The 27564-nt window shown below is 33.6% G+C and overlaps 1 protein-coding gene across 4 annotated transcripts in view; it reads left to right on the top strand.

Moving 5' to 3' along the window:
- The window catches only part of LOC132723125 (uncharacterized), a 62142-nt gene extending 47887 nt beyond the window's left edge, over positions 1 to 14255 (top strand). For all 4 annotated transcript variants that reach the window (XM_060707797.1, XM_060707796.1, XM_060707799.1 and 1 more), the window contains 19 exons: positions 156 to 331; positions 682 to 872; positions 1484 to 1682; positions 2157 to 2289; positions 3058 to 3264; positions 3944 to 4087; positions 5451 to 5653; positions 5900 to 5990; positions 7876 to 7993; positions 8921 to 9065; positions 9330 to 9420; positions 9944 to 10114; positions 10542 to 10755; positions 11111 to 11255; positions 11734 to 11962; positions 12473 to 12621; positions 13129 to 13264; positions 13588 to 13698; positions 13938 to 14255. In XM_060707797.1, the coding sequence (XP_060563780.1) occupies positions 156 to 331; positions 682 to 872; positions 1484 to 1682; positions 2157 to 2289; positions 3058 to 3264; positions 3944 to 4087; positions 5451 to 5653; positions 5900 to 5990; positions 7876 to 7993; positions 8921 to 9065; positions 9330 to 9420; positions 9944 to 10114; positions 10542 to 10755; positions 11111 to 11255; positions 11734 to 11962; positions 12473 to 12621; positions 13129 to 13264; positions 13588 to 13698; positions 13938 to 14246 (3162 nt within the window). In that variant the 3' untranslated portion in view covers positions 14247 to 14255. The remainder of the gene's footprint in view (positions 1 to 155; positions 332 to 681; positions 873 to 1483; positions 1683 to 2156; positions 2290 to 3057; positions 3265 to 3943; positions 4088 to 5450; positions 5654 to 5899; positions 5991 to 7875; positions 7994 to 8920; positions 9066 to 9329; positions 9421 to 9943; positions 10115 to 10541; positions 10756 to 11110; positions 11256 to 11733; positions 11963 to 12472; positions 12622 to 13128; positions 13265 to 13587; positions 13699 to 13937) is intronic.
- Positions 14256 to 27564: the final 13309 nt, after the last annotated feature.

Genomic DNA, 27564 nt, shown 5'->3' with positions numbered 1-27564 from the left:
GCCCCAAGCTGATCTTTGTAAGAATTCTATGTTTTTAGGCTTTTGAATCTCAGCTTTTTTAACGATATTTCAAAAAACAAAAAAACTTTTTGAATGCAATATAACATAATTGACATGCCTATTGTACTGATGTTGATGGTTTTCATGTGTTACAGGAGACGGTTATGGGGTTACTACAGAAGTATTTCAGCTTGTGGAAAGAGAGGTTATATTCCCAGCAAAGTACTGAGGAGGAAAATGTAGCATATCTGCAGGAGAAGATAGAAACAAACAGGGTCAAGGTCGCATTCTATTTTTGGAGAAGATATTTCCGAGCCACTCTTATTGCTAGGTAGAGTTATATTTGTATGTCATGTTTTAATGTTATCTGTATCGAAGAAAAAGGCGGGCTGTTATGTTGGCTGCATTGTTGTTGGCAATAACTTTAATGTAGGTCATTGTTTAATCATTTTACTAGTTATTAAAATGAAACTTGAAATACTTTCTTATCATGACAAAGTGCAGTTGTTATACAATGTACAAGGGCCATTATTGTTAAAGATATATTTTTGGAGTTCTGCCCCTTTCTTCATTTGTAATTTTTGTCTGTTTTAGTTGTCAATAAACAGACCAAATGGATTGCTTTTGTTTGTCTATCTGATTTTTCTATATCTTTAATTTCTTCTGATATATATTATACAGGGAGAATGAAAAGATACAGATACGTAAACTTGCCAAGCAGGCCCTCCAATCATGGTATACATTTACCCAGAATTCTCTACAGGAAGCTGTGGAGAAATTTGCTACTGCCATTGGTTTACGTCAGGATGATGAAGTGGCTTGCTTTGATCAGGATCAACAGGAGCTTGATAATATAAGTTATGATAAAACAGGTAGGAGCAGAAATGGTATTATTATTGCTGTAGTTTTCTCTCTTTTATGTGAGTGTTAAAGTTCCAGAATAACAGATTGCTTTTAGCTCCGATTTCAATGAGACTAGTGGCATGACCATCTGAATTTCTTCCCATCAAAAATGATTGAAAAATGGAGCATAAAAAATGGAGCATATAATCCCATGAACAGTCTATGTTTCACAGAGTGATAGAAACAGAAATGGCAATGAATAGCTATAACATTCTTGCCATAAGGTCTAAAAAGGTGGATATTGATATTAAAAATGATGGAAGTTTCATGCCATAAAGTAACTATTTACATGCTAAAAGAATTCTCATTATCTGTTTATGCAAATTTGATACTTATGATATTACAAATCACAGATGATTTTTAAGATTTATACCAGTGCTGTTTTGATATTTTTACAATTTTCTACAAAAAATGTATTGGCTGCCAATATTGGTCTTGAATGTTTATACATTGTATATATTAAATCGTATTTGCATAAACAGTTAAGTTTTATCCAAAAGATTTTTCTTTTAAACTTGAAATTGGATATTTCTGTGATAGAAAAAAAAATTCTAAAAATGTCTTACTGTTATAATTTCAGGAGATCTTCTTGGAAGGGGAGATTCTATTGAGATGCTTAATTTTGACCTTGAAACATTCCATAATTCCGTTACTGGTACTCCAAGAACACCCAGAACACCAAAATCCATGACACCTAGAACACCAAGATCCATGACACCCAGAACACCCCATACACCAAGAACTCCCAGAACACCTGGTTTTGGAACACCAATGAGAAGGTAGTGTTTATAAAGCAATTTTAGATAAAGTATCAAATTGGAAAATTTAACATTTACATGGTTTTTCCTTGTCTGTTTTGGAGAAAAAGTCAAGCTATCATGATCCCTGCATTGTTGTTGTTGTTGTTGTTGTCATAGTGCAGAAACTTTAATACAGCCCATTATTGAAACATTTCAAATAACGTGGAATACTTGCTTGTCTTGACAAGGTGCAGTTGATAATTTTGTCAAAAGTGGTTATACATGTATATTGTTTTAAGAGTCAGGCAATAATTCAACATGCAGTGCTCTTGATTTAGTGTGATTTTGGTGAAGATTATTTTAACCAGTCTGGTTATTAGAACTTTTGTGATTTAAGAAGGGCTCAAACCCACAGACTGGGTTGATGTATGTTTACACCTTAACCACTACACCTCTTCCCTTTAGTCCACTTTGTGTCCTGTATCTGTTAATAAAATGATTTTGTAATTTCAGACTTCATTCACCGACACCAAGTCACATGAGTCTGGCTCAGTCCCTAGAGTTTGATTCCGGTGCTTTGACAAGTTCAAGTTTCATTGATGCCAGATTTGAGATGGAGCATGCTGTGAAAATAGAGAGTAGAAGGGTATATGTCTGTTATATTAATTCTAAAGAAAAACTCTGGTCACTATGAAACATGTTTTATAGAAGTGATCTCCCCTTTTACAAAATAATGGTATGCTGTAATAAAGGATGAAATATGAATTGTTTCAAGTTTGACAAATATAGGTACAATTTAACAGTTATCAGCTGGAAACTCAGATTTTTCTCTTTGTTTAAGCTATAACTGGTGATATATTTTTGAGTGGCTATGCAGCCTAGCGGTTAATGCATCAGAATAGAAATCTAAGGATTGCAGAACATAGTGGTTCAAACCTTGTCAGGGGCAAGACTGATGATATATTTATGAAGAATTGAAGATCAGTTGAACTTATTTTTATATTTTTACATCCACATATTCTGGAGTGGATTTTAACATTAAAGGGACTCCACTGAGGTTTTTTGACATTACATGACTGGCAATAATGTTTTGAGATTAATTGTCCATTTAATGTAGTTCTATAGCAATAACTTGTGTGCAAAATTTCAGACCATTCACTCACTTCGTTCTTCCAGAATTACTTTTCTAATTGTGAAAAATGACCCAAAGTGGGCTAAGAATAGCACATAAATACAATTTTCAACTTATTTCTGATTATATTATTATAAATATCTTTTTTATTACATATTGTTTTAAGTGCCATAGCTGATCTTCGTACAAAATTCAGTTTTTAAGTTTTTAGGCTTTTCGACTTCAGTGGGGTACTTTTAGGTTTTGGTTATCATACTTTTAAACTTTGTTTATTTAATGCAGGAGATTGTTGTGACTGTAGTTAACAGACTACGTCATTGGCCAATCAGTATTGTGTTTGAACAATGGAAGGAGTACACTGCCAGGCAGTCCGAATTCAAGCTTCTAACAACAAAGATGATCAGTGTACATCAGGAGCTTGCATTGAAACAGTATTTCAACTCCTGGGTTCAGCACCACAAAGAGATGAAGCTGGCAAAACACCACTATGTAAGTTTTTAAGGAATGGCAACAGTATTAAGTGAACTTTCATTATATGATTTTGGATTGAATTAAGTCAATTTCTGCTCATGGCAGTTGGCTTGAATCCCATCAGGGACCTTGGGATTCTTTGTGAGAAAACTTATCAGCGGTTCTAGTTAGGTGCCTGGGCTTGCCTTAACAGTATGACTTAAAATCCAACAAAAACAAACAAACCAGATTTAGCAAAATCTTACCTATGAACTAAAAGAGTATTTAAGTGATTTTAAAATATAAATCTCTACTGAAAAAATATCTGATAGCCCTTGATTTGCTATATCTGATGCCACGTGGAGAGATGTTCAATCATTGTCTAACTCATTGATTTCATATGCAAATTCAGTTTATACGAGTTTCATTACATCATACAGATAGAAATTCTTTAAAATTATTGTACAGTTGTATACTGTGTAACACAGATGCTGCAGAAGATGACTTCCACTTCAGAATTCTTATTATTGTTAAATGCAATTTTTGATCAGTGCTATCAATAGTTCTTCCTATCTTAATATTTAGGGAAAATTTATACCTGAAAAAAGTCAATAATTGTTAGCTCCATATATTTTATTCTTGGAAATAGGAAGGGTTTGAAATGCTTTTATAAAAAAAAATTCTGAAATTTTGGTTAAATTAAATTTTTTTTTTGCAGGAGGAAGTTTTACAGCATAAGGCTCTACTCAGCCTGATACTATACAGAAATATGTGTAGAGAAAAGAAACAGATGAACACTGTTGCTAGGTTACACTATGCTAGAAAAGTGTACTCATCAATTTTCCCAATATGGTTGGCTAAGGTAAGATAAATGTTTATTTATCAGTTCAATAGGTATGTCTTTGTAATATAGTTGTAGTTTAAAGAAGCTCATCTTTGGTCCAAAAGCTTAAAATATAAAATTTGAATGTCATACATAGTTCAAGTGGGTAAAAATGAAATAAAATACAAAAGATAAAGAGGATATTCAAGTTTTTTCTATAAATACATGATTTATTTTCATCGAGTGGTATGAAAATAAATATTTCATGAGTGGCGGTAGCCACGAGTGAAATATGGTAATTTTCATGCCACAAGATGAAAATAAATCATGTATTTATAGAAAAAACTTGAATTTTCTGTTTATTATGTACATTTTTCTCTTTTTTGTGATAAAATTTGAAAAACTTTCCCTTAAATTTTGTGTACTGGTAGAATTTAAAAGAAAGTAGTCCGGCAAGACACCAGTGAAAATACGGAAAATATGTTTCACTGCAGTGAAAAATAAATTTTTACAGTGAAAATACGGAAAATGAAAATACGCATTTTATTTCATCAATATTTCTCAATATTTCATTTATAAGTATATAATAAATAGAAATACATGTGTATATAATTACAATGAAAAAAGTATCTAATTTTGTGATTCTTAACCAGATTTGAGTGAAAAGCATTCAAAGGCTTTTTGTTTTTGGGTCATTATCAAAACCAAAATTTTTATTCTGAAATAAAAAGACTAAGTGATTGATCTGAAATTTTGCACTCAAGTTATTGGTCCAGAATTACATCAAGTGGTACATAAATCTTGTATAAATAGTTCCAGTTTGGTCATGCAAAAAAACCTATAGTTGTCTCCCTTTAATAAAACAAAAGAAATTACAGAATGAGAAGCTTCACAAAATTAAGTGTATGCCAATGGTTTGTCTTTATGATTAATGTACAAAGGTCAGATGTGAAGAACACAGAAAAATCACCGTATTTTATTAACAAACTTTTTTATCACAGAAGTGTAATTGGCTATATAAGAAAGAGGTAGAAATAAGAGTTCATTTTCATAGGCTTAAAGATCAAGCATAAAAATAAACTTATACACTTTTTTCTCTGTCAAGAAAATAAATATTGAAGAACAGAAGACTTTTGCCAAAATTACTTATAGACTGTGACATTACAGCCATCAAAACAAATATTTACTGAGTCACTCATCCTGTAGGACAAGGAGCTTCTAAATCCAATGTGCAGGCTACATTATTCTACTCATCTTGTATCAAGTTTTCTTAAATTCTACTGGTAATTTCAAGCAGACAAATGGAATTTTTCATCTCTGCATCAATTAGTGATATAAATCATATCTTACTACTTAATTTGTTAATCCTTTACATGTGAAAACATAAGTTTTTAACTTGTAGGCTCAGGAGAAACAGCATGCTGAGAAAATTGTGTTCTTATGGACGAACATCACGGATGAGGAGCGACAGTTGATACCACGAGAGCGTTCCTTCTGCTACAAACTTAATAAGAAATCTCTGAAAGAGTGTTTTACTGTATGGCAGAATAAATATCGAAAGATCAGCAAGTTGAAGAAAGTGTACCACAAAATTCTGTATCAAAGGTGATTATTATTTATACATGTAGCAATATACCAATAGATTCTGTTTGACTGATTGAAATTTGAACTTGACTGCTCATTTATAAGGTAATATTGTTTGGGGTTTTTTTTTGGCAAGAGATAATTTCAATATCTGTGAGTGTTTGTTGTATATTGTTTTTTACCTTGTCTTCATTTGAACATTTCTAATGTTGTAAAGATGTGATTGTGATTATTAAAAAATTGCATTGTTTTTTTATTCTTTTTAAGGTATTTTGGATCTTGGTGCAACTGGGCTTTAGAACTACACAATAGAAAAGTGAAATGTGAACAGTTCAGGGACAATAGGAGGAAAAAATTGGTAAGATAATTTATCTTGAAATAATGATAATTTTTAACTTTTTATAGATTTAGTTTTTTTCATACTGAAATTTTATCTCCTGTACTTAAACCATAAATGGGTAATTCAGGAATGAAATGGTGAAGTGACCCTGTACTGTAAGTAACCCTCTCTGGGGCATTAACATACTTTTTTGATACATCTACATGTGTATTGAAACTTTTTTATTTGATTTGTACCTATATAAGCACTAAACAGATAAGCATTCAACCAATAAATAACAAAGTGAAAGTGTTCAAGTGAGGATATAACCCTTCATTTGCTGAATTTGTGTGTAATAGACTTTTACCACAGTCCATTTAACCTTTTCCCTTATATAAGCGTGTTTCGACGGCTTTTTGCCCCCCCCCCTTTTTGAGGCCTCAAACAGTGAATGTTTGGGGGGTTTGAAGGGGGGCGGAGTCCCCCTCATCGCCAAGAAAATTTTGGACTTGTGAGAGGCTTAAAATGACCCCAGGTTGATCATAAGGTAACGTGTAACCAACGCTGAAAAGCCTTTGACTCTATCTCAATCCCTTGAGAAGTTGCAGCACTTTGAAGTAAATTTTGATGGAAAAAATCGAGGCAAAAAAGTGATTTTTGGCAATTTTGAGATGTCCCCTCGTTGCCATGGTAACATGAAATTTAACACTAAGCATGTCGTTACAAAGGCAATGGTCCAGTCAATATTCGTGCCAAGTTTGATTAGTATTGAAGCATTTTTCATAGTTTCATAGCAGTTTGAACTTGTAAGAGGAGGCTTTTCAGTGAAAATGGCCATTTTTCACAATATGCTCATGGGGGAAAGGGTTAACTAAAAAAATTATAAATGTTACAAAACAACAATTTTTCACCAAAATTAGGTAAAAGACCACATGTTAACGTGGAAAAACTAGATTTTGGGTGATTCCAAGGTTTTTCATCATTTTTTGTTAACCTTTTCCCTTATATAAGCGTGTTTCGACGGCTTTTTGCCTCCCCCCCCCCTTTTTGAGGCCTCAAACAGTGAAAAAATGTCCTATTTAGACCCCAAACACTGTTTTTCGTTTGAGAAATGTTGTTAAAAAAAGTGACCATTTTTTCGGCGCCGTCCCCCATCCCAATAATACATCAGGGGGTTGCCAGAAGGGGGATGTGCCCCCTTCTGTTTGGGGGGTTTGAAGGGGGGCGGAGTCCCCCTCATCGCCAAGAAAATTTTGGACTTGTGAGAGGCTTAAAATGACCCCAGGTTGATCATAAGGTAACGTGTAACCAACGCTGAAAAGCCTTTGACTCTATCTCAATCCCTTGAGAAGTTGCAGCACTTTGAAGTAAATTTTGATGGAAAAAATCGAGGCAAAAAAGTGATTTTTGGCAATTTTGAGATGTCCCCTCGTTGCCATGGTAACATGAAATTTAACACTAAGCATGTCGTTACAAAGGCAATGGTCCAGTCAATATTCGTGCCAAGTTTGATTAGTATTGAAGCATTTTTCATAGTTTCATAGCAGTTTGAACTTGTAAGAGGAGGCTTTTCAGTGAAAATGGCCATTTTTCACAATATGCTCATGGGGGAAAGGGTTAATGTTTAAAAGATTCAAGTATACTGTGATAGAAAAAAAGAGCTGCCAGCAGTATAGAGTGGGGTCGGATGCATGAATGTGCTGATTGCTAATTCTCTATTCTAGTGGCATAGGCTAATCTCTTTCAGTTCTGAAGGTAAAGGTTGTCATGACATCATACTACATAGCCTTCAACTATTAAACCTTTTACCTGTCAGATTTAAGGAGCAAAAATCAAAGAAAAATGTTCCCTGTTATTTTAATTATTATTAAAGTGTATGGTTATAAACCATGATATCAAAATGATTGTCTTATATTTAAAACAGGTTTTCAAAACGTGGTGTTTACGACACACACAGAAGAAGGAAGTAGAAAGGAGATATGAAGACACATGGCATAATTACCTGGTTACAATATTACAATCTTGGCAACAGTGGGCACATGGTATGTTTTGTAGATGATATAAGTAATGCAGTCTGTTGACAAAGTCTTAAACCTCTGTGTGAAAACATATCCAACATCGTCATTAAGTAATATTTAATGATGAAAAAATTTGTCTTTGTTATGTACCAAACAACCTACATTTGTATTAAATATCATGTTTGAATGTAGGTATGTGAAGCAATTGTGGATAACCTTTCCCTTAAGCAAAGATGTAGATAAGCCTGTACATCAGTGTTGTTTGCCTAAACGGTGTATAACACTGTTGACTGATAGATTTTGACATTTATACCCCAAGATTGATAGAAGAGGAGGGCATATAGTTTTTGGTCTGTCTGTTTGCTTGTCTGTTTTGTCATAAAAATTTAACTTTGACCATAACATTGAAGTCCTGCCACAGACAGTCTTCAACTTCAAAGGAGCATTAAGCTTGAGCTCTGCCACTCCCCAAGACACACTTAGAGGTCACTGGATCAAAGGTCACTCATTGGGGGCAATTGCTTTAGAACATAGGGCTTATAATCTAAACTGAATTACTTATGGACAATTCCAAATTAAATAAATGGCAAGTCTTTTGTAAAAAGGGTTAAGGTTTAAATGGAGAAATTCATGCCCACAGGACTAAATTTTGAATCATTCTAAAATATTGTCCTTTGGCATGTCAGATCCTCTCAATGGTGATGTATGGTTCTAGACATCTTTGATACTTACATACAGATAATAAACAATAGTTATCCTGAGTAGTAATATTGTAGATGCTTGGAAACAAGATACAAACCGTCTCAGATTATTAAGACACATTTTTGAGACTCAAATTTCAAATATATAGTAGGGTGGGGACGGCCTTTTATGATCAAATACTACAGAAAAACATCTGTTTATATATTTCAAGAAAGTCAATGATTTTCAAAATTAAACGCTTTTTTCCAGATCAAAGAAGAAGGAAAGTGATAGCAGCATATGTGTCAGGGATAAGAAATAAGCATCTTGTATGTAGAATGTTTGTACAGTGGAAGACAGAATCAGAGAAACATGTACGAGTGACACAATGGTATCAGACCAGGCTTTCAACAAGGTAATAATGTGGTTTGATGATTTATATTTCAAGGATTTCTATAATTTTTGTTTTTGTTAGGTTGAGTAAATTTTTCAGAAATCTGCAAAGGGCTGATATTTTAAATGAGAATTAAGACTATGAATGAGGTTAAATGTGAATTAAGACTATGAATTGACGTTAAGTGAGAACTATGAATTCATCATTTATGGTTAGTTAGATTGCAAAGTGTTTCTGTTTTATGGATTAGTTTCTAGTTAAGTATAAAATGTTGTATCGTTTTAGGGTACTGTCTGCCTGGCAGGAAGTAGCATCCTGGCAGAAGGATCTCAAACAAAGACAATTACAGTGCCAACTTATGTCCTATAAGGCTCTTGTAAGTATTTTTCTCACAAAATGACAAAGTAAATTAAGCTTTACAATTCCCAGTGCCTCTTGTAATCTTTTGTACCCACCCGAGCACAGACCTGTTGTTGAGCCTTTGCAAACAGTTTGGTATCATAGAAAATTTGATAAAATTCAAAAAAGTATACAGACCACTTTTTTAGCAGATGACAATTTTTCCCAGCATGCAAAGGATTAAATAACCATCTGTATAGATTTTTCCCCAGCATGTACAGTGTTTAAATTGATAAACATGAGCAACCATTTGTATAGAGTCTGGTCAGACTGCACTGCTAGCCTTTTATCATAGGTCTGACTTTAACACAACTTTTGAAGGGTAAAAAAGACCTTTTCATGCAAGTCAAATTCTGTTCTGGCAAATGGAACAGTATAGAATCCTGCCTGACTGCTCAAATTCGCAAGCTAGCCTGATGTTGTACTTATGTTGTATGTCTGTTATTGTCATATTTAGCAATTAAAGGGCTGAGTTAACATAAAACTTGACTTATCTTCAGGCCAAAAGGGCGTTACGCCAGTGGTACGCATGCTATCAGCAACAACTTCAAGTACATGAGCATCATGAACAGGTGTTACAACGTAGGGTTCTACGTCTAGGTACACACTGGAGAAAGAAGGCCCAGAAAACACGAGGTCATAAACTACATGCACAGTTTCAAAATAACAAGGTAAATATTGGTGAAGTTCTTAAGATGATGAGTAAATACTATTTTAACTCTTCATGTAAGACGGACAGACCTTACTTTAGTTGTAAGTAAAATTTGGGTTTACCCTACTCGCACACACAACAATGTAAAACTATGGTTTTGTTACATATATCACAAAGTATTAAAGTTATTCACATGTTTTTGGAATGTTAGTTGTGCAAGGTACAATTTAACATATTTGTATTTCTTCAATTAATAAATCTCAGTGTAAAACACCATGTCATGTGACAAAAATGTTCTAAAAACACTTATTACAAAACCTGTGGAAAGGAGATAATAGCTTCTGAGCAAACACCTCTCAACAACAACCAAATCCTTGTCTCCTAGGTTAGGGTGTTACTGTGCAGAAGTTGTACTGCACAGTAATATTTATGTTCTCTTTATTCAGATGGGAAGAATGTTTGCTAAATGGAAGTCTGCATACAGAAAGAATTTAGACCGTTATGACATACTGGAGAAGTACAGGAACCAGAAGAATCTACAACTGACAGCAGTATGTTTGGAGACGTGGCGGACAGAGTTAATGTGTATACAAGCCCACAGGGTGTTCAGTATGAAATTAATGATAACGTTCTTGAGTAACTGGAAATTGGCAGCAAGAGGTTTGTTATTTAAAGTTTTGTTCTGTTGTGATATGAAATATATATTTAGTTGAAAACCTGTTTTAAGAGTAAAAATATATAATATATTTCATAAAAAAATTAACATGCATGTAACGGTAGCGCAGCGTGAATGTTTTGATAAGGATATATTCTGTAGTCACACAGCAAAATAGTTGCTCGCTTTTTAAGTTAAATTGTTAAAAAAGGATAGATGAATCACAGTGAGAGAAATAGGTTATATCCCACTGATGAAATCATGTTTCTCATGTAATTTGAATCATAATACGTATGCAGACCTCTTACTTAAATGAAGAAAGACCAATAGAAAGGTTAATTTGGGAAATTTTCGTTTTAGGCTGTTGTGAAAGGAGAAATGCACTACAGAAGTATACAGTGAAGAAAGAGAAACAGACACAGAAAGTGTTCTTCCTATACTGGTACAATGTCGCCAAAGCCAGGAAATCTATACGAGGGCATGCTAATCTTAAAATGCAATTAACGTAAGTTGTCATGGTAACCTGATAAGACTTTGATGCTTGTTTATAAAGATATTGTTGGTTATTTTGAATTATATAGCTTAAACTTTTGGTGGGTACTATTGATGAATGAGAATGTGTTGGGTGGGGTGGAGCAGGGAGTGGATATATAAGTATAGATATTTTTTTTAATCAAGGGAAAGCACTCTTATGACTACTTCACATGATCTTTTATGTTTGTTTGAATGAACTGTGAATACTAAATGAAGTGAAATTCAGTGTTGAAATAATTTTACCTACCTTTAATTACATAAGTTTGAAAAGACTATCCTTGTGTCAGAGCTAAATATATTAAGTGCAGACATAAATGCAAAACCACAGCAATATTAAAAGTAGTTGCAAATAATTTTTTTCTAATCATATTAGTGTAGCATTCTTTCTGGTTATGAGCACATGTTTTATTGTGCATGAATGTATTTCTAAACATTTCTTTCCGTTGCAGTGTTTTCAAGTCCTGGTTGGTTTACACGCGCAAGAAGAACAACTTGCGTAGATTAGAGTCGGCCTTCACTCGTAAACGTAATCAAGGCATTCTGCAGAACCACTGGTATCTGGTAAAAACAAGGTTCGATTACTGTGTAGAACTATCAAGCATGGCTAATCGAGTTATACATGAGAAAAATACAACTTTAATGAACCAGGCTTTACAACATTGGGCTTTCAGGTTAAAGGTAGGTTTATACATGAAATAAAGATAACTAGTTTCCATGAAAAAACAGCATAACATATTATCAAAAATAGAGAGCCTGATGTTATAAAAACTATTTCTGTATTTATAAGTACATGGTATACATTTTCATGCATTTCAAGCATAATTGTGTAATTCTTATAATGATCTTTTTTCATTATAATTACATAATATTATACAAATATCTTTGAAACAAGTTTTTATATTTCCAAAGGTTTTGTAAAGCACATACATGTACATGTAGTTGATTACAAGTCTTGCTTCCTGTCACTCTGAATATGTGTCAAAGCGTCCTCATACATTGACTGATATTTCATATGTTTGTTGTGTCAATGACCTTTACCCTTTGGTGAAGTTCAATGTTACAAGCTTTGTGAATTTGAAAACAACATCAGTGGATCACCAAATCAACGGTACCAATATTTATTTTTTTTGTCCAACTTTACATCAATAATGAATTGACAAGTGTAAATGGGTAATTCTGTGTTTATAGATTGTGATAGCAGATGAGTGCCATGAACATATTCTTGCCAAACGTACTGCCAATAGGTGGCGCCATTTTGTGTTGAGGAGGCGGCAGGAACGACAGCATATGAAGGAGCAGACGGAGAAAGCTGTCAAGTTCTACAACAAACATTTGTGGTAAAATCTTAGTCTTTACCTTGCTGTAATGAAAAGCAATTATAGTCTGCCACCAGTATAGAGCCAGTCTGACAGGTGTCTAGAATGTTGGTTGCTTTATTTGTATGCCAACACTTTTTGGTGGACATATAGATTTGCTGTTGTTCAAAGGGTTTTCATTATAAACAGTTTGGCGATCCATATCATCAGTTGAAATGCTGTTAAAATAGGTTGTATTTGCAGTCTGTAGATTGAAATATCCCCTTTGACCATAAGCCACTTAGGTTGTTTTGGTTGGCACATCTGTTGCCTCAGATAAAAATGAAAACCCTGTGCTCATTCTGCTCTCGTGTGGTCTGTAGACCGACAAAAACAGTGGAATGTTGGGCAGTTTATGTCCTGTGGACAATTATTTCAAGCTATACATGTATTCCTGAAATTTTAAATGGATGGTCCTAAATTTAAAGCACAGCAAATTCATTATTTTCATGTTTACATGTGTTTAGATTACCATGTTTTTATTTACAGCAATAAAGTGTATAAAAGTTGGTTTAATGAAGTGCTTGCCACAAGACAGGCAGAGAAAAGGAAAGCACGATTGTGTCGTAAATATGGTCTCATGTGGAAACACAAGACAGACATGGTCTATACAGCAAAATGTGTGGTATGTTGAAGGAAAACAACTTGTTTCTATAATCTTTTATATTGTATCAATTTATTTAGGGATAATACGAATTTACATACATGTATTACCATACTGTTTAATAATAGTATAAACTTTTATGAGACAAGTCAAATGGTTTGGATTTGAAAAACTTCTGGAATTAAGAAACCCTCATTAGTCCTCACCAGTGTACATGTAATTGTCAAACAAGTGTAGTAAAAGGAACATTTTTTATTAATTATACATTTTGTTACAGTATTTGTTACACAAGACGAGTGATTTTGTGTAATTTTAGATGATTGTATACTGGTTTATTTTTTCAGCGTAATGAGAATTTGTGTATGTCAGCATGGAGAGTATGGCACCTGGAGTTTGTTAGAAGAAAAACTATCAAGAAAGTAGAGGCCTTTGAGAAGAAACAACAGCTGACTATGGTAAATATTGTAGAGCTAAATACATGTATAGCTATTCTAAATATAGTGATGGTGCAATGTTAAGAAAATTATCCCATTTGTTAAATATATATCTGGTTACAAATCATTAAAAAAATTCTCCATCATCTTTCTTTAATTAAAGATATTTTTATCATGTTATAATAAAGGGATCATGTTTCATTTTAAATCATATTTTTGTTTTATTTATGGTATAATCATCCTGTTTCATTATATTTAAGGTATTTGTATCATGGAAGAATCTATGTAAGAAAAGGAGTCGGAAGATCTCCATGATTCCTCTACCAGTATCGCCCGCATTTAGCATGCCATCGGCGGGAAGTAGTGGCTCCTCGACCCCAACGGATGAGCTTTACTCCCCAGTGCTCAACAAGCACAGTCTTCCACCCACCCAGATACCAATCCCCAACAGTGTCTTGAAGAGGAAGAAATCTCTAAGTGCTAAAAACTCGCCGACAGGGTCCATGGAAAAATTGTCCTCGGATAAATTATCAGCTCATAACACAGGACGGCGGGGTTCCATCTATTAAAGGATTTATTCATTAGCTCGACTATTCGCAGAATAATCGAGCTAATGCAGTCACCCATTTGTCGGCGTCGGCGTCCCTGTGGTTAAGTTTTTGTATGTAAGCTGGTATCTCCATAACTACTGAAGGGAATGGATTGAAACTTCACACACTTGTTCTCTGTGATTATCTAAGATGATTGGCACAAGTCCCATAACTCTGATTTGCTTTTTTTCATAATTATGCCCCTTTTTCGACTTAGAAATTCTTGGTTAAGTTTTTGTATGTAAGCTGGTATCTCCATAACTACTGAAGGGAATGGATTGAAACTTCACACACTTGTTCTCTGTGATTATCTAAGATGATTGGCACAAGTCCCATAACTCTGATTTGCTTTTTTTCATAATTATGCCCCTTTTTCGACTTAGAAATTCTTGGTTAAGTTTTTGTATGTAAGCTGGTATCTCCATAACTACTGAAGGGAATGGATTGAAACTTCACACACTTGTTCTCTGTGATTATCTAAGATGATTGGCACAAGTCCCATAACTCTGATTTGCTTTTTTTCATAATTATGCCCCTTTTTCGACTTAGAAATTCTTGGTTAAGTTTTTGTATGTAAGCTGGTATCTCCATAACTACTGAAGGGAATGGATTGAAACTTCACACAACTGTTCTCTGTGATTATCTTAGATGATTGGCACAAGTCCCATAACTCTGGTTTGTTTTTTTCATAATTATGCCCCTTTTTCGACTTAGAAATTCTTGGTTAAGTTTTTGCATGTAAGCTGGTATCTCCATATCTACTGAAGGGAATGGATTGAAACTTCACACACTTGTTCTCTGTGATTATCTAAGATGATAAGTACAAGTCCCATAACTCTGATTTGCTTCTTTGCATAATTATGTCCCTTTTTCGACTCATGAATTCTTGGTTAAGTTTTTGCATGTAAGCTTGTATCTCCATACTTACTGAAGGGAATGTATTGAAACTTGAAGAGTTTGTACCTTTTCGGACAATTTTATGTATTCATATAGGTAAGCATTATTATACTCAATGAAACACCCTTGTGACAAATTTTCGAATAGTCGAGCGTTACTGTCCTCCGACAGTTCTTGTTTTTATTATGGGATTGTTGAAAAAGGTTAAAATACAAGTGAATTGTTAATGAATGATATTTAGAGATATATGGAATGAGTAGTTTTCATACTTTATTGTTTAAGATTTAAGGGATATATTGTTGTGAAGGGATATTGAATCCTTTTTATGTGTGTTAACTATTTGGGCCTATTTAAAGAAATTGAGGTCAAAGTGCGTTAAAACATAAAATAGTAATTTTTAACACAGAACAAGTGAAGCACTTAAAGTGGAAACATCTGCCACAGATAATAAAGAAATACACTGAAATAAATTGAAAATCAAGAATAAGTGCAATTCTTATCCCAATTTGTGTGAAATTGTTGCAACATTTAAAAAAAAAAAAATTGGGTCATTTTGCACATTAAAAATTATAATTCTTGAAAAGCAGTGCGAGAGAATGATCTAAAAATTTGCACACACATTATTGGTTCAGACCTCCATCAATTGGTACACAATGCGAGGGATTTTTATATTAAAATGAAAGCTGCCAACAGTATTATGTCTGGTTTTGGCTGCATATGTGTGCAGTATGTCTCAAATACTTGTGAGTTGTGACCTAGACACAGCATCATTGATGCTGTTTCAAAGTCTATAAAAATTACATCCAAAGATCACAAAAAAAATGTACAAGATTATTTTTTATACTGTTTCCTGATCATTACGAGATTTATGATTTATGTGATAAAAGAATTATTTTTCTATTTGTGTGTATATATCTTATATTATCATGCTTCACAGATAAACCCCTAGTATTTATTTTCATTTACCTAGTCATTTTGTGCTTTTTAGCTCGACTTTTCTATGAAAAGGGGAGCTATCCTACTCGCCCCGGCGTCGGCGTTAGCGTTAGCGTTGGCGTCACACCTTGGTTAAGTTTTTCGTACCACCCCACTTTATTTCAGAAGTATTACAAGTATGGCTTTGAAACTTACCATACTTGTTCACCATCATAACCTCCATCTACAGACAAGAGTACATAACTCTGTCAAGGTTTTTGACAGAATTATGGCCCTTTTTTGACTTAGAAAGTGTATTGAGCTTGGTTAAGTTTTTTGTACCACCTCACTTTATTTCAAAACCATTGGAGGTATTGCTTTGAAACTGACCATACTTGTTTACCATCACGACCTTCATCAACAGACAAGAGGACATAACTCTGTCAAGGTTTTTGACAGAATTATGCCCCTTTTTGACTTAGAAAATACATTGAATATGGGTAAAATCCACTTATTGCCTTAACCCTTTGAGATATTGCTTTTGAAACTTTTAATGCTATTTCACATCATTACCCCATCTGTACGCAAGAGAAGGTAACTCTGTCAGGGATTTGTTTTAAAAATTAAGGCCTTTTATCGACTTAGAATCTTGGTTAAGTTTTTTGTACCAGTCAACTTTTTGACTGAACTGGTTGAGATATTAAATTGAAAGTTGGAATACTTGTTTACCATCATGGTCCCAAACATGGGCAGGAGAAGGTAATTCTGTTAAGGATTTTATTTGAATTATGGCCCTTTTTGACTTAGAAACTCAGTTAAAATTTTCATTCTTGTCCACTTGTTGACCTAACCATTTGAGATATTACTTTGGAAGTTGGAGTTCTTATGTGCCATCATGAGACCTATCTGTAAGCAAGAGAAGATAACTCTGTGAAAATATTTCTTGATTTGTACTTAGAAATTCCTAGTTAAAGTCTTGTGTGCCCTTAACTGTCAAAGTTTTGTTTTATAGGCAAGCACTAAAAAAGTCGAGCGCGCTGTCCTTCTGACAGCTCTTGTTTCTGTGTATATGTAACCATTGATTATTTATTTTTTATAATTTTGCTAGCTTAAACTATTAGTTATTTATTTTTTATAACTTTGCTAGCATAAACCATTAATTATTTATTTTTTATAACTTTGCTAGCTTAAATCTATAAAGTGTAATGTTATTATGTATACAATATGAAATATTTACATTTGAAAAATAAGATGTTTTTTTTTGGGTAGTGTCAGTTAAATTTTATTTTGGTAAAACATTAACAAAATCTTGTAGATTGTGCCTTTATAATAGAAAGGCTAATATCATATATATTACATGTATTAATGTTTTAAAGAAATCAAAATTGAACTGCATAATATCGATACCTTTTTAATTTTTTTTACACAAAATAATTTTAGAATCATACATGTCATCAGTCACCAATTTTAAGAATATGGGCTTGAAATTACACCCGTTTTGTACATTGATGTAAAATAGACATACAAATAGGAACAGTTAGCACAATTTTTCTCGAGATTTTAGCTTTAGAATTTTAACAAGTATCTGAGATATCATTTGAAAATAAGGCAAACTAGTGATATTATGAATGTGGGCTTAATTTTATCACTAATATTCTTTTAGTTCTAATGTATATACATATATAAATTACTTTTGTTAAAATCTTGTAAATCTGTTTCACACTATTTATTGATGTTATATTAAGACTAATTGAACAAACAAAACCTGTACATAGATAGCATCCAATTTTTACCTTTTTTAGCTCACCTGAGCATATGCTCAGGGTGAGCTATTAGGATCACTCTTCGTCCGTCGTCCGTTGACACTTTTCAAACGACATCTCCTCTGAAACCATAAGGCAGATCATAATGAAACTTCACAGAGATGTTCCTTGTGTGAAGCCTTAACAAAGTTGTTCAAAGAATTCCATTCCATGCAGAACTCTGGTTGCCATGGCAACCAAAAGAAAAAAACTTTAAAACATCTTCTTCTAGAAAACCCAAAGAGCTAGAGCTTAGATATTTGGCATGAAACATCTTCTAGTGAGTGTCTACCAAGATTGTTCAAATAAAATCCCTGGGGTCAAAATTGGCCCCGCCCCAGGGGGTCATTGATTTTCCCTATATGCATATAGTAAAAACTTAAAAAAATCTTCTTTTAAAGAACCCAAAGAGCTAGAGCTAAGATATTAAGCATGAAACATCTTCTAATGAGTGTCTACCAAGATTATTCAAATAAAAGCCCTGGGGTCAAAATTGGCCCCGTCCCAGGGGGTCATTGATTTTCCCTATATGCATATAGTAAAAACTTAAAAAAATCTTCTTCTAAAAAACCGAAAGAGCTAGAGCTTAGATATTTGGCAATGAAACATGTTCTAATGGTATGTCTACCAAGTTTGTTCAAATAAAAAGCCCTGGGGTCAAAATTGGCCCCGCCCTGGGGGTCATTGATTTTCCCTATATGCATATACTAAAAACTTAAAAAAATTTCCTTTAAAGAACTCAAAGAGCTAGAACTAAGACATTTAGCATGAAACATCTTCTAATCGGTGTCTACCAAGATTGTTCAAATAAAAGGCCTGGGGTCAAAATTGGCCCCGCCCCAGGGGGTCATTGATTTTCCCAATATGCATATAGTAAAACTTAAAAAAATCTTCGTTTAAAGAACCCAAAGAGCTAGACCTAAGATATTAAGCATGAAACATCTTCTAATGAGTGTCTACCAAGATTGTTCAAATAAAAGCCCTGGGGTCAAATTTGGCCCCGCCCCAGGGGGTCATTGATTTTCCCTATATGCATATAGTAAAAACTTAAAAAAGTCTTCTTCTAAAAAAAACCCAAAGAGCTAGAGCTTAGATATTTGGCGTAAAACATGTTTTCTAATGGATGTCTACCAAGTTTGTTCAAATAAAAGCCCTGGGGTCAAAATTGGCCCAGCCCCAGGGGGTCATTGATTTTCCCTTTGTGCATATAGTAAAAACTCAAAAAAATCTTCTCTTAAAGAACCCAAAGAGCTAGAGCTAAGCATATTAAGCATGAAACATCTTCTTATCAGTGTCTACCAAGTTTGTTCAAATAAAAAGCCCTGGGGTCAAAAATTGGCCCCGCCCCAGGGGTCATTGATTTTCCCTATATGCATATAGTAAAAACTTTTTAAAAAAAATTCTTTTTAAAGAACCCAAAGAGCTAGAGCTAAGATATTTAGCATGAAACATATTCTAATGGGTGTCTTCTACCAAATTTGTTCAAAATAAAAGCCCTGGGGTCAAAAATTGGCCCTGTCCCAGGGGTTTATTGATTTTCCCTATATACATAGAGTAAAAAGTTAAAAATCTTCTATTAAAGAACCAAAAGAGCTAGAGCTAAGATATTTAGCATAAAACATGTTCTAATGGATGTTTACCAAGTTTGTTCAAATAAAAGCCCTTGGGTCAAAAATTGGCCCTCGCCAGGGAGAGGGGTGAGGGGGCAAAAGTCATTGTTATTCATTATTTGTGTATAGTAAAAACTTAACATCATGAAATATCTTTTAATAGGTGTCTTCCAAGTTTGTTCAAATAAAAGCCCTTTGGTTTAAACTGGCCCGGCCCTGGGGGCCTATGTTCAGGTGAGCGACCCCAGGGCCATCATGGCCCTCTTGTCTTATTTTTTTACGATTCATTTATACAAGTGCTTTAGGGGGAAAAACTCACCTTGATATTGTAGTACATAAGATGTACCACTGACATCATTTTACCTATTAATGCCAAAGAAATAGCTGTGATATTTATTATATTTTATGTCAATGCTCATTTTATGTGCGACACAGTGCCTGTTTTTGAAACCATGATCTGAAATAAAGATAGGATGTTCGTGTGTAGGCATTAAAGTGCTTACAGCCACATCTAGAGGTCACATGTTGACATTATCAATCATTTCACACTACAGTACAAACTTTCGCAGGGCAACAAACTTTTGGATGTTCTGGAAAGATGTTATGTTTCTTATATAATGTTACTTTGGAAAGTAACGATACTGATGTTTTAGTGAGGTTTGCATTGTATTTCTGCTACCAGGGTTCAGCTTTTTCCTGATCTAGTTTACATTAAGATTTTATAAACATTATCAATTTTTTACAACAAAGAATCATTACAATGTATGTCTAAGTCATGTTTCATGTTAAACTTGCAGAAAAAAATGAAATGAGAATGTAATGAGTTATTTTTGCATCCTTTCTCACAGTGTTGGTGATATTTGGTGTTTTTTTTATAAATCTAGTTTAAGTCACTTTAATGTTTTGTACCCTTTATGGCATCTTTTAAAGTAATTGTCACACATCATATATTTTCTTAAAATAATAGCATGCTGGTTTAATTTATGAAAATGTTTGTTCCTATCACATATATTAGGACCATCACATGTATAATAACAAATGAGGTTTCAGGGACCAACCTTAGATATATTTTGATTTTGTGATATCACTTCATACAAAGCCAGTTCTCTACATGTATACTTCTTTGTTAAATTGTACACGTTTTTTTTTTTGTCATTCCTAGATACTTGGATATCAAGAAAGCGTTTTGAAGAATGATTTAGTTAAAGGATGGAATTTTTTTTCTCATTTTTCTCATGTGCATGCATATGTTATAAACTGCTTTGTTATTCAATACTGTCTCCTGTAAATCCAGCCATGTTTTATTTAATGCTGTATTGCATCATTATCTAGTATTTATCATGCTGTTGTTGCATAATGCCAAAAAATAAACTTTAAAAAGTGATTCCAATTTGTGATCTGTTTTCCATAAACCTGTTGAAAGTGATAGCCTAAATTACTGCCAGACCAGTGTGCACATAAGTGCAGTCAGTCTGACCAGGCTCAACAAATTTTTTTAAAGGACCTTTACAAAATAAACCCGAAAAAACTTTAAAATTTTTATCTTTTATGTTCACCCCCCCCTCCCCCTAGTTTTAAAAATGGGAACCCTACCAAAAAATTTTTCATTTTTTTGCCCCGGACAAAAAACCCTGACAAACAAAACAAAATTTATATTCCTCCACCTTTATAGAGGGATAAAACAGGACATAAGAGCTAGTGAAATTGAATCATAAGGTTACTATCTCCTCTTTTGAAATGCACTTCAATTTTGACAAAAAGTTAATCAGGGCAAAAAAAATGGAAGTTAAAAATGGGCAATACTTTGCAAAAATGTTTTTTTTAGGATTTTCTGCCCTTATGTAAATGAACATGTATTTAATTCTGGTAGTAAGTTTAAGTCCACAGCTTTAAAAGTTTCTGAAAAAATAAAACTTACTGAAAAAGTTAACCAATGTCAACAAGAGGGTCATGGCAATAGCTCTACATTTTTTTTCTTTAAAAAATGAAGTAAAAAGGGTATCAAAACATATTTTATTTTTTTGTTTTTAGAAATTAAACATATTCAGATCATTCTCTTAACAATTTCAACAATGCAACTGAAAAAACAACAACATTAAATTCTCAAAATACATTCACTTGGTAAAACTCCAAACAATAGCATGCAATATACAGGAATAAAACTTTTTTTTCAAATAATCTTTAAACATATTTTCATTTCACTTGTAATTAAAAAAAAAGATTAAAACTTCAGTGTAAGAGAATAAGTCACAATATAGGTTGATTAAAGTGTTGAAAATTATAAAACAAAATTGTCAACTTATATTGTACATAAATAAAACAAATAAACTTAAATTAATTTATTATCATGCAACATCCAATTCTTAATTGAAGGACAAAAATAGCCTTGTTATAATTTTCATGCATTATATTTAAAAACATTCAATTCTGAACTAAATGACAAAAAGTCTTGTATTTTCTTGAAGTTAACAATATTTAAAATGAAGATGGGAAATGAGTAAAACTAGGTAAATTCAAGTAAATCAAAACTTATATCAAGAAATTTATATAAATTAACATATTTACATTTTAAAAATTATTTATAAAACTTTAACCACTCACAGTATAGGTACTACCTGTACCACTTACAAGACATCAAAAGAATGCTGCAAAGAATTAAAAGAAACACACAATGAAAAAACAAGAAGGTCATGATGGCCCTGAGGTCGCTCACCTGTATAAAGGCACCCGTAGCGGGGCCAGTTTAAACCCCAGGGCTTTTATTTGAACAAACTTAGAAGACACCCATTAGAAGATGTTTCACAATGTTAAGTTTTTACTACACACATATAATGAAAAACAATGATCTACTCCCCCCCCCCCCCCCCCCTGTCAGGGCCAATTTTAATCCAGGGGCTTTTATTTGAACAAACTTGGTAGACACCAATAAGAAGATGTTTCATGCTAAACATCTAAGCTCTAGCTCATTGGGTTTTTTAAAAGAAGATTTTTTTAAGTTTTTACTTTACACATATAGTTAAAAACAATGACACCCCTGGGGCGGGGCAAGTTTTGACCCTAGGGCTTTTATTTGAACAAACTTGGTAGACACTCACTAGAAGATGTTTCATGCTTAATATCTAAACTCCAGCTATTTGGGTTTTTTTCAAGAAGATTTTAAGTTTTTGCTATACACATATAAGGAAAATCAATGACACCCCGGGCGGGGCCAGTTTTGACCCCAGGGCTTTTATTTGAACAAACTTTGTAGACACTCACTAGAAGATGTTTCATGCTTAATATCTAAACTCCAGCTATTTGGGTTTTTTCAAAAAAGATTTTTAAGGTTTTGCTATACACATATAAGGAAAATCAATGACCCCCGGGGCGGGGCCAATTTTGACCCCAGGGCTTTTATTTGAACAAACTTGGTAGACACCCATTAGAACATGTTTCATGCTAAATATCTAATAGCTCTAGCTCTTTGAGTTCTTTAAAAGAAGATTTTTTAAGTTTTTACTATATGCATATAGGGAAAAACAATGACCCCCTGGGGCGGGGCCAAATTTGACCCCAGGGCTTTTATTTGAACAAACTTGGTAGACACTCATTAGAAGATGTTTCATGTTTAATATCTTAGCTCTAGCTCTTTGGGTTTTTTCAAAGAAGATTTCTAAGTTTTTGCTATACACTGTCATATAAGGAAAATCAATGACCCCCCGGGAGGGGCCAATTTTGACCCCAGGGCTTTTATTTGAACAAACTTTGTAGACACTCACTAGAAGATGTTTCATGCTTTATATCTAAACTCCAGCTATTTGGGTTTTTTCAAAGAAGATTTTTTTAGTTTTTGCTATACACATATAAGGAAAATCAATGACCCCCTGGGACGGGGCCAATTTTGACCCCAGGGCTTTTATTTGAACAAACTCGGTAGACACCCATTAGAACATGTTTCATGCTAAATATCTTAGCTCTAGCTCTTTGAGTTCTTTAAAAGAAGATTTTTTAAGTTTTTACTATATGCATATAGGGAAAATCAATGACCCCCTGGGGCGGGGCCAATTTTGACCCTAGGGCTTTTATTTGAACAAACTTGGTAGACACTCATTAGAAGATGTTTCATGCTAAATATCTTAGCTCTAGCTCTTTGGGTTCTTTAAAAGAAGATTTTTTAAGTTTTTACTATATGCATATAGGGAAAATCAAAGACACCCTGGGGCGGGGCCAATTTTGACCCCAGGGCTTTTATTTAAACAAACTTGGTAGACACTCACTAGAAGATGTTTCATGCTTAATATCTAAACTCTAGCTATTTGGGTTTTTTCAAAGAAGATTTTTAAGTTTTTGCTATACACATATAATTATAAGGAAAATCAATGACACCCGGGGCGGGGCCAATTTTGACCCCAGGGCTTTTATTTGAACAAACTTAGTAGACACTCACTAGAAGATGTTTCATGCTTAATATCTAAACTCCAGCTATTTGGGTTTTTTCAAAGAAGATTTTTTAAGTTTTTGCTATACACATATAAGGAAAATCTATGACCCCCGGGGCGGGGCCAATTTTGACCCCAGGGCTTTTATTTGAACAAACTTGGTAGACACCCATTAGAACATGTTTCATGCTAAATATCTTAGCTCTAGCTCTTTGAGTTCTTTAAAAGAAGATTTTTTAAGTTTTTACTATATGCATATAGGGAAAATCAATGACCCCCTGGGGCAGGGCCAATTTTGACCCAGGGCTTTGATTTGAACAAACTTGGTAGACACTCATTAGAAGATGTTTTATGCCAAAAATCTAAGCTCTAGCTCTTAGGGTTTTTTAAAAGAAGATTTTTTTAAGTTTTTCCTATTGGTTGCCATGGCAACCAGAGTTTTTAATGGAATTTAAATTTTTGAACAACTTTGAAAGGGGTCCACCTAAGGATCATTTCTGTAAAGTTTGGTTGCAATTGGCCATGTGGTTTAGGAGGAGATGTTGTTTGAAAAGTTTGACGCCATTTTTTGAAGGACGCACGATGCACGGATGCACGACGGACGCAGAGTGATGACAAAAGCTCACCCTTGAGCACTTTGTGCTCAGGTGAGCTAAAAACACAACATGCTTGCATAACACAGAAATGAACTGCCATCTAATACAATAGGAAGTTACTTTTTTTCTTTCTTTTTTTTACCAATGTACAAATATAATACATATTTACATACATTCAAAACATAATATACAGCAGATGATATAATGGTTTATCAAGGAGACTCTATGATTCTCAAAGTTACAAAACAAAATTGCAAAACACAGAAATCAATTGTAAGGCAGAAATATTGACTAGATATAAAAGAAATGTACAGTATTACATTTCTGTGTAAAATATTTACAGTTAATTATAGACACTAAAATTTTAGACAATAAATATTTACATGAAAAAAAAAAAAAACATGCACAGCAGAAAAAAAAACAACAACTAAAAACATGCATAGCGATTTTTTTCCAAGAAAAAAGGACATGTATGCAAACAGAAATATATTGAGAATATCTACACTATAGAACATTTTCATGTTCATATTTAATGAGCATGCAAAACAAAAAATAATCTTTCTCTCATATAAAATGCATTGTATTATTTTTTTTACTAACAAAAATGTATATTAGATTCTTGTGTACATGCAATACAATCCAAGGCATGGACATCGTGGGATTTTTTTTTTTAAATTTCCGTGCTTTTTAAGACATGCAAACTATCAAATGAATGGTGAATATAAGAGAGGTTTACAACAGTGCAAGTATTCTAAAAGAACATTTAAATTTTGCATTCTAAATGAACATGTAAATGTTTGCAAATTTAATTTACATTTGATCATAACTTGAATACATTAACAGTGTTTTGTTTTAAACTAATGCTTGACATGCAAAAAACAACAAAAATAATAACATGTTGTTCAGAAGTAATCAGAACAAAGTGCTGGGAAAATATTTACAGTGTATATATACCTTAACTTGAATTATGTTCTTGGAACAGATTTAAACATTAAATTTTATTAACAAACATGCAAAAATTAAATAAAAATTAACACTGAGACAGGAATAAATCTATGTACAGGATAAACTAGAACTATCGCTGAATGCGATTCATACCCCCACCAATGTCCTTGACAGAAGACCTCTTTGAAAGGTGGTAAAGGGAATAACTTATGTGGCACAAATACATAAAAAGAAATTATCTCTGGTGAAAAAAAAGATTAATTGTACATGTAATAACCACATGTATAAATATATATTATCAAATCATGTTCGAAACAGTTACAAATAACCTTTCATTTTCCCAATGTATTAAACACTTTATTTATAAGTCAATTTTTGACCTTCAAGTGTGGCCTTGACCTTAATCTGGCACAAGGGTAAGATGGGTTTTGCACATCACCCAGTTTGGTTGAACATTTGAGTAAAGTTTGAAGAAAATCCTTCCATTAGTATAGAATTTATAGAGTAGACCCAATATATTGTCTAGTATTGGTTGTATGTAAATTTGAAGACTTAAAAAAGGGGCATAACTTTGACAAAATGCAATACAGAGTAATGAAACTTGACCTGCATATCTTATTTGCCACACCTCATATATCTTTAAGTTTCAAGCAAATGCCTGCGCTAGTTTCAGAATTATTCAAGTACATGTTAAAATTTAAGAACATTTTCTAAGTCAATTTTTGACTTTCAAGTGTGACCTTGACCTTTTAGCCGGCACAAAGGTGACAAGGATTCTGCACATAACCTTGTTTGAGGTGAAAATATGAGTAAAGTTTGAAGAAAATTCTTCCATTAGTATAGGATTTATAGAGCGGACACAACATATTGCTCTAATATTTGATTGTATGTAAATTTGAAGACTTAAAAAGGGGCAAACTTTGTTAAAATGCCAATACAGAGGAGTTATGAAACTTGAACGAACAGCATATCGGAATTGTGACCTTCAAAAATATTTTAAGCTTCAAGCAAATACCTTTTCTAGATTTAGAAATATTCAAATAAATGTTAAAATTGAAGAATATTTTCAATTTTTGACCTTCAAGTGTGACCTTGACCTTAAGCCAGCAAAAGAGTGACATAAGTTCTGCACATCCCCTGGTTGAGATGAACATTTGAGCCAAGATTGAAGAAATTCTTTCAATTAGTGTAGGACAAACTGAGCAGACATGACATACTGTGTAATATTAGATTGTTTGATATTTGACCTTCAATTGTGACCTTGACCTTGAGCTGACACATGGGCAACATAGTTCTGCATATCCCCTGGTTGAGGTGAATATTTGAGTCAAGTTTGAAGAAAATCTTTCAATTTAGTGTAGGACTTACAGAGTGGACACAACATACTGTGTAATATTTGATTGTTTGATATTTGACCTTCAATTGTGCCTTGACCTGGCGCATGGGCACCATGGGTTCTGCACATCCCCTTGTTGAGTTAAACATTTGAGCCAAGTTTGAAGAAAATCTTTTCAAGTAGTGTAGGACTTACAGAGCGGACACGACATACTGTGTAATATTTGATAGTGTTAGATATTTGACTTCAATTGTGACCTTGACCTTGAGCTGACACATGGGCAACATGGGTTCTGCACATCCCCTTGTTGAGTTGAATATTTGAGCCAAGTTTCAAGAAAATCTTTCAATTAGTGTAGGACTTACAGAGCGGACACAACATAATGTGTAATATTTGACATTTGACCTTCAATTGTGACCTTGACCTTGAGCTGGCACATGGGCAACATGGGTTCTGCACATCCCCTGGTTGAGGTGAACATTTGGGCCAAGTTTGAAGAAAATCTTTCAAGTAGTGTAGGACTTCAGAGCGGACACGACATACTGTGTAATATTTGATAGTGTTTGATATTTGACCTTCAATTGTGACCTTGACCTTGAGCTGACACATGGGCAACATGGGTTCTGCACATCCCCTTGTTGAGGTGAATACTTGAGCCAAGTTTGAAGAAAATCTTTCAAGAAGTGTAGGACTAACAGAGCGGACAAGACATACTGTAAAATATTTAATTGTTTGATATTTGACCTTCAATTGTGACCTTGACCTTGAGCTGACACAT

Source organism: Ruditapes philippinarum, unplaced genomic scaffold, assembly GCF_026571515.1.
Source record: "Ruditapes philippinarum isolate M1 unplaced genomic scaffold, ASM2657151v2 ctg929_1_1_1_1, whole genome shotgun sequence".
Taxonomy (NCBI): domain Eukaryota; kingdom Metazoa; phylum Mollusca; class Bivalvia; order Venerida; family Veneridae; genus Ruditapes; species Ruditapes philippinarum.
The sequence above is the reverse complement of the archived record's forward strand: the minus strand, read 5'-3'. Positions and strand labels throughout refer to the sequence as shown.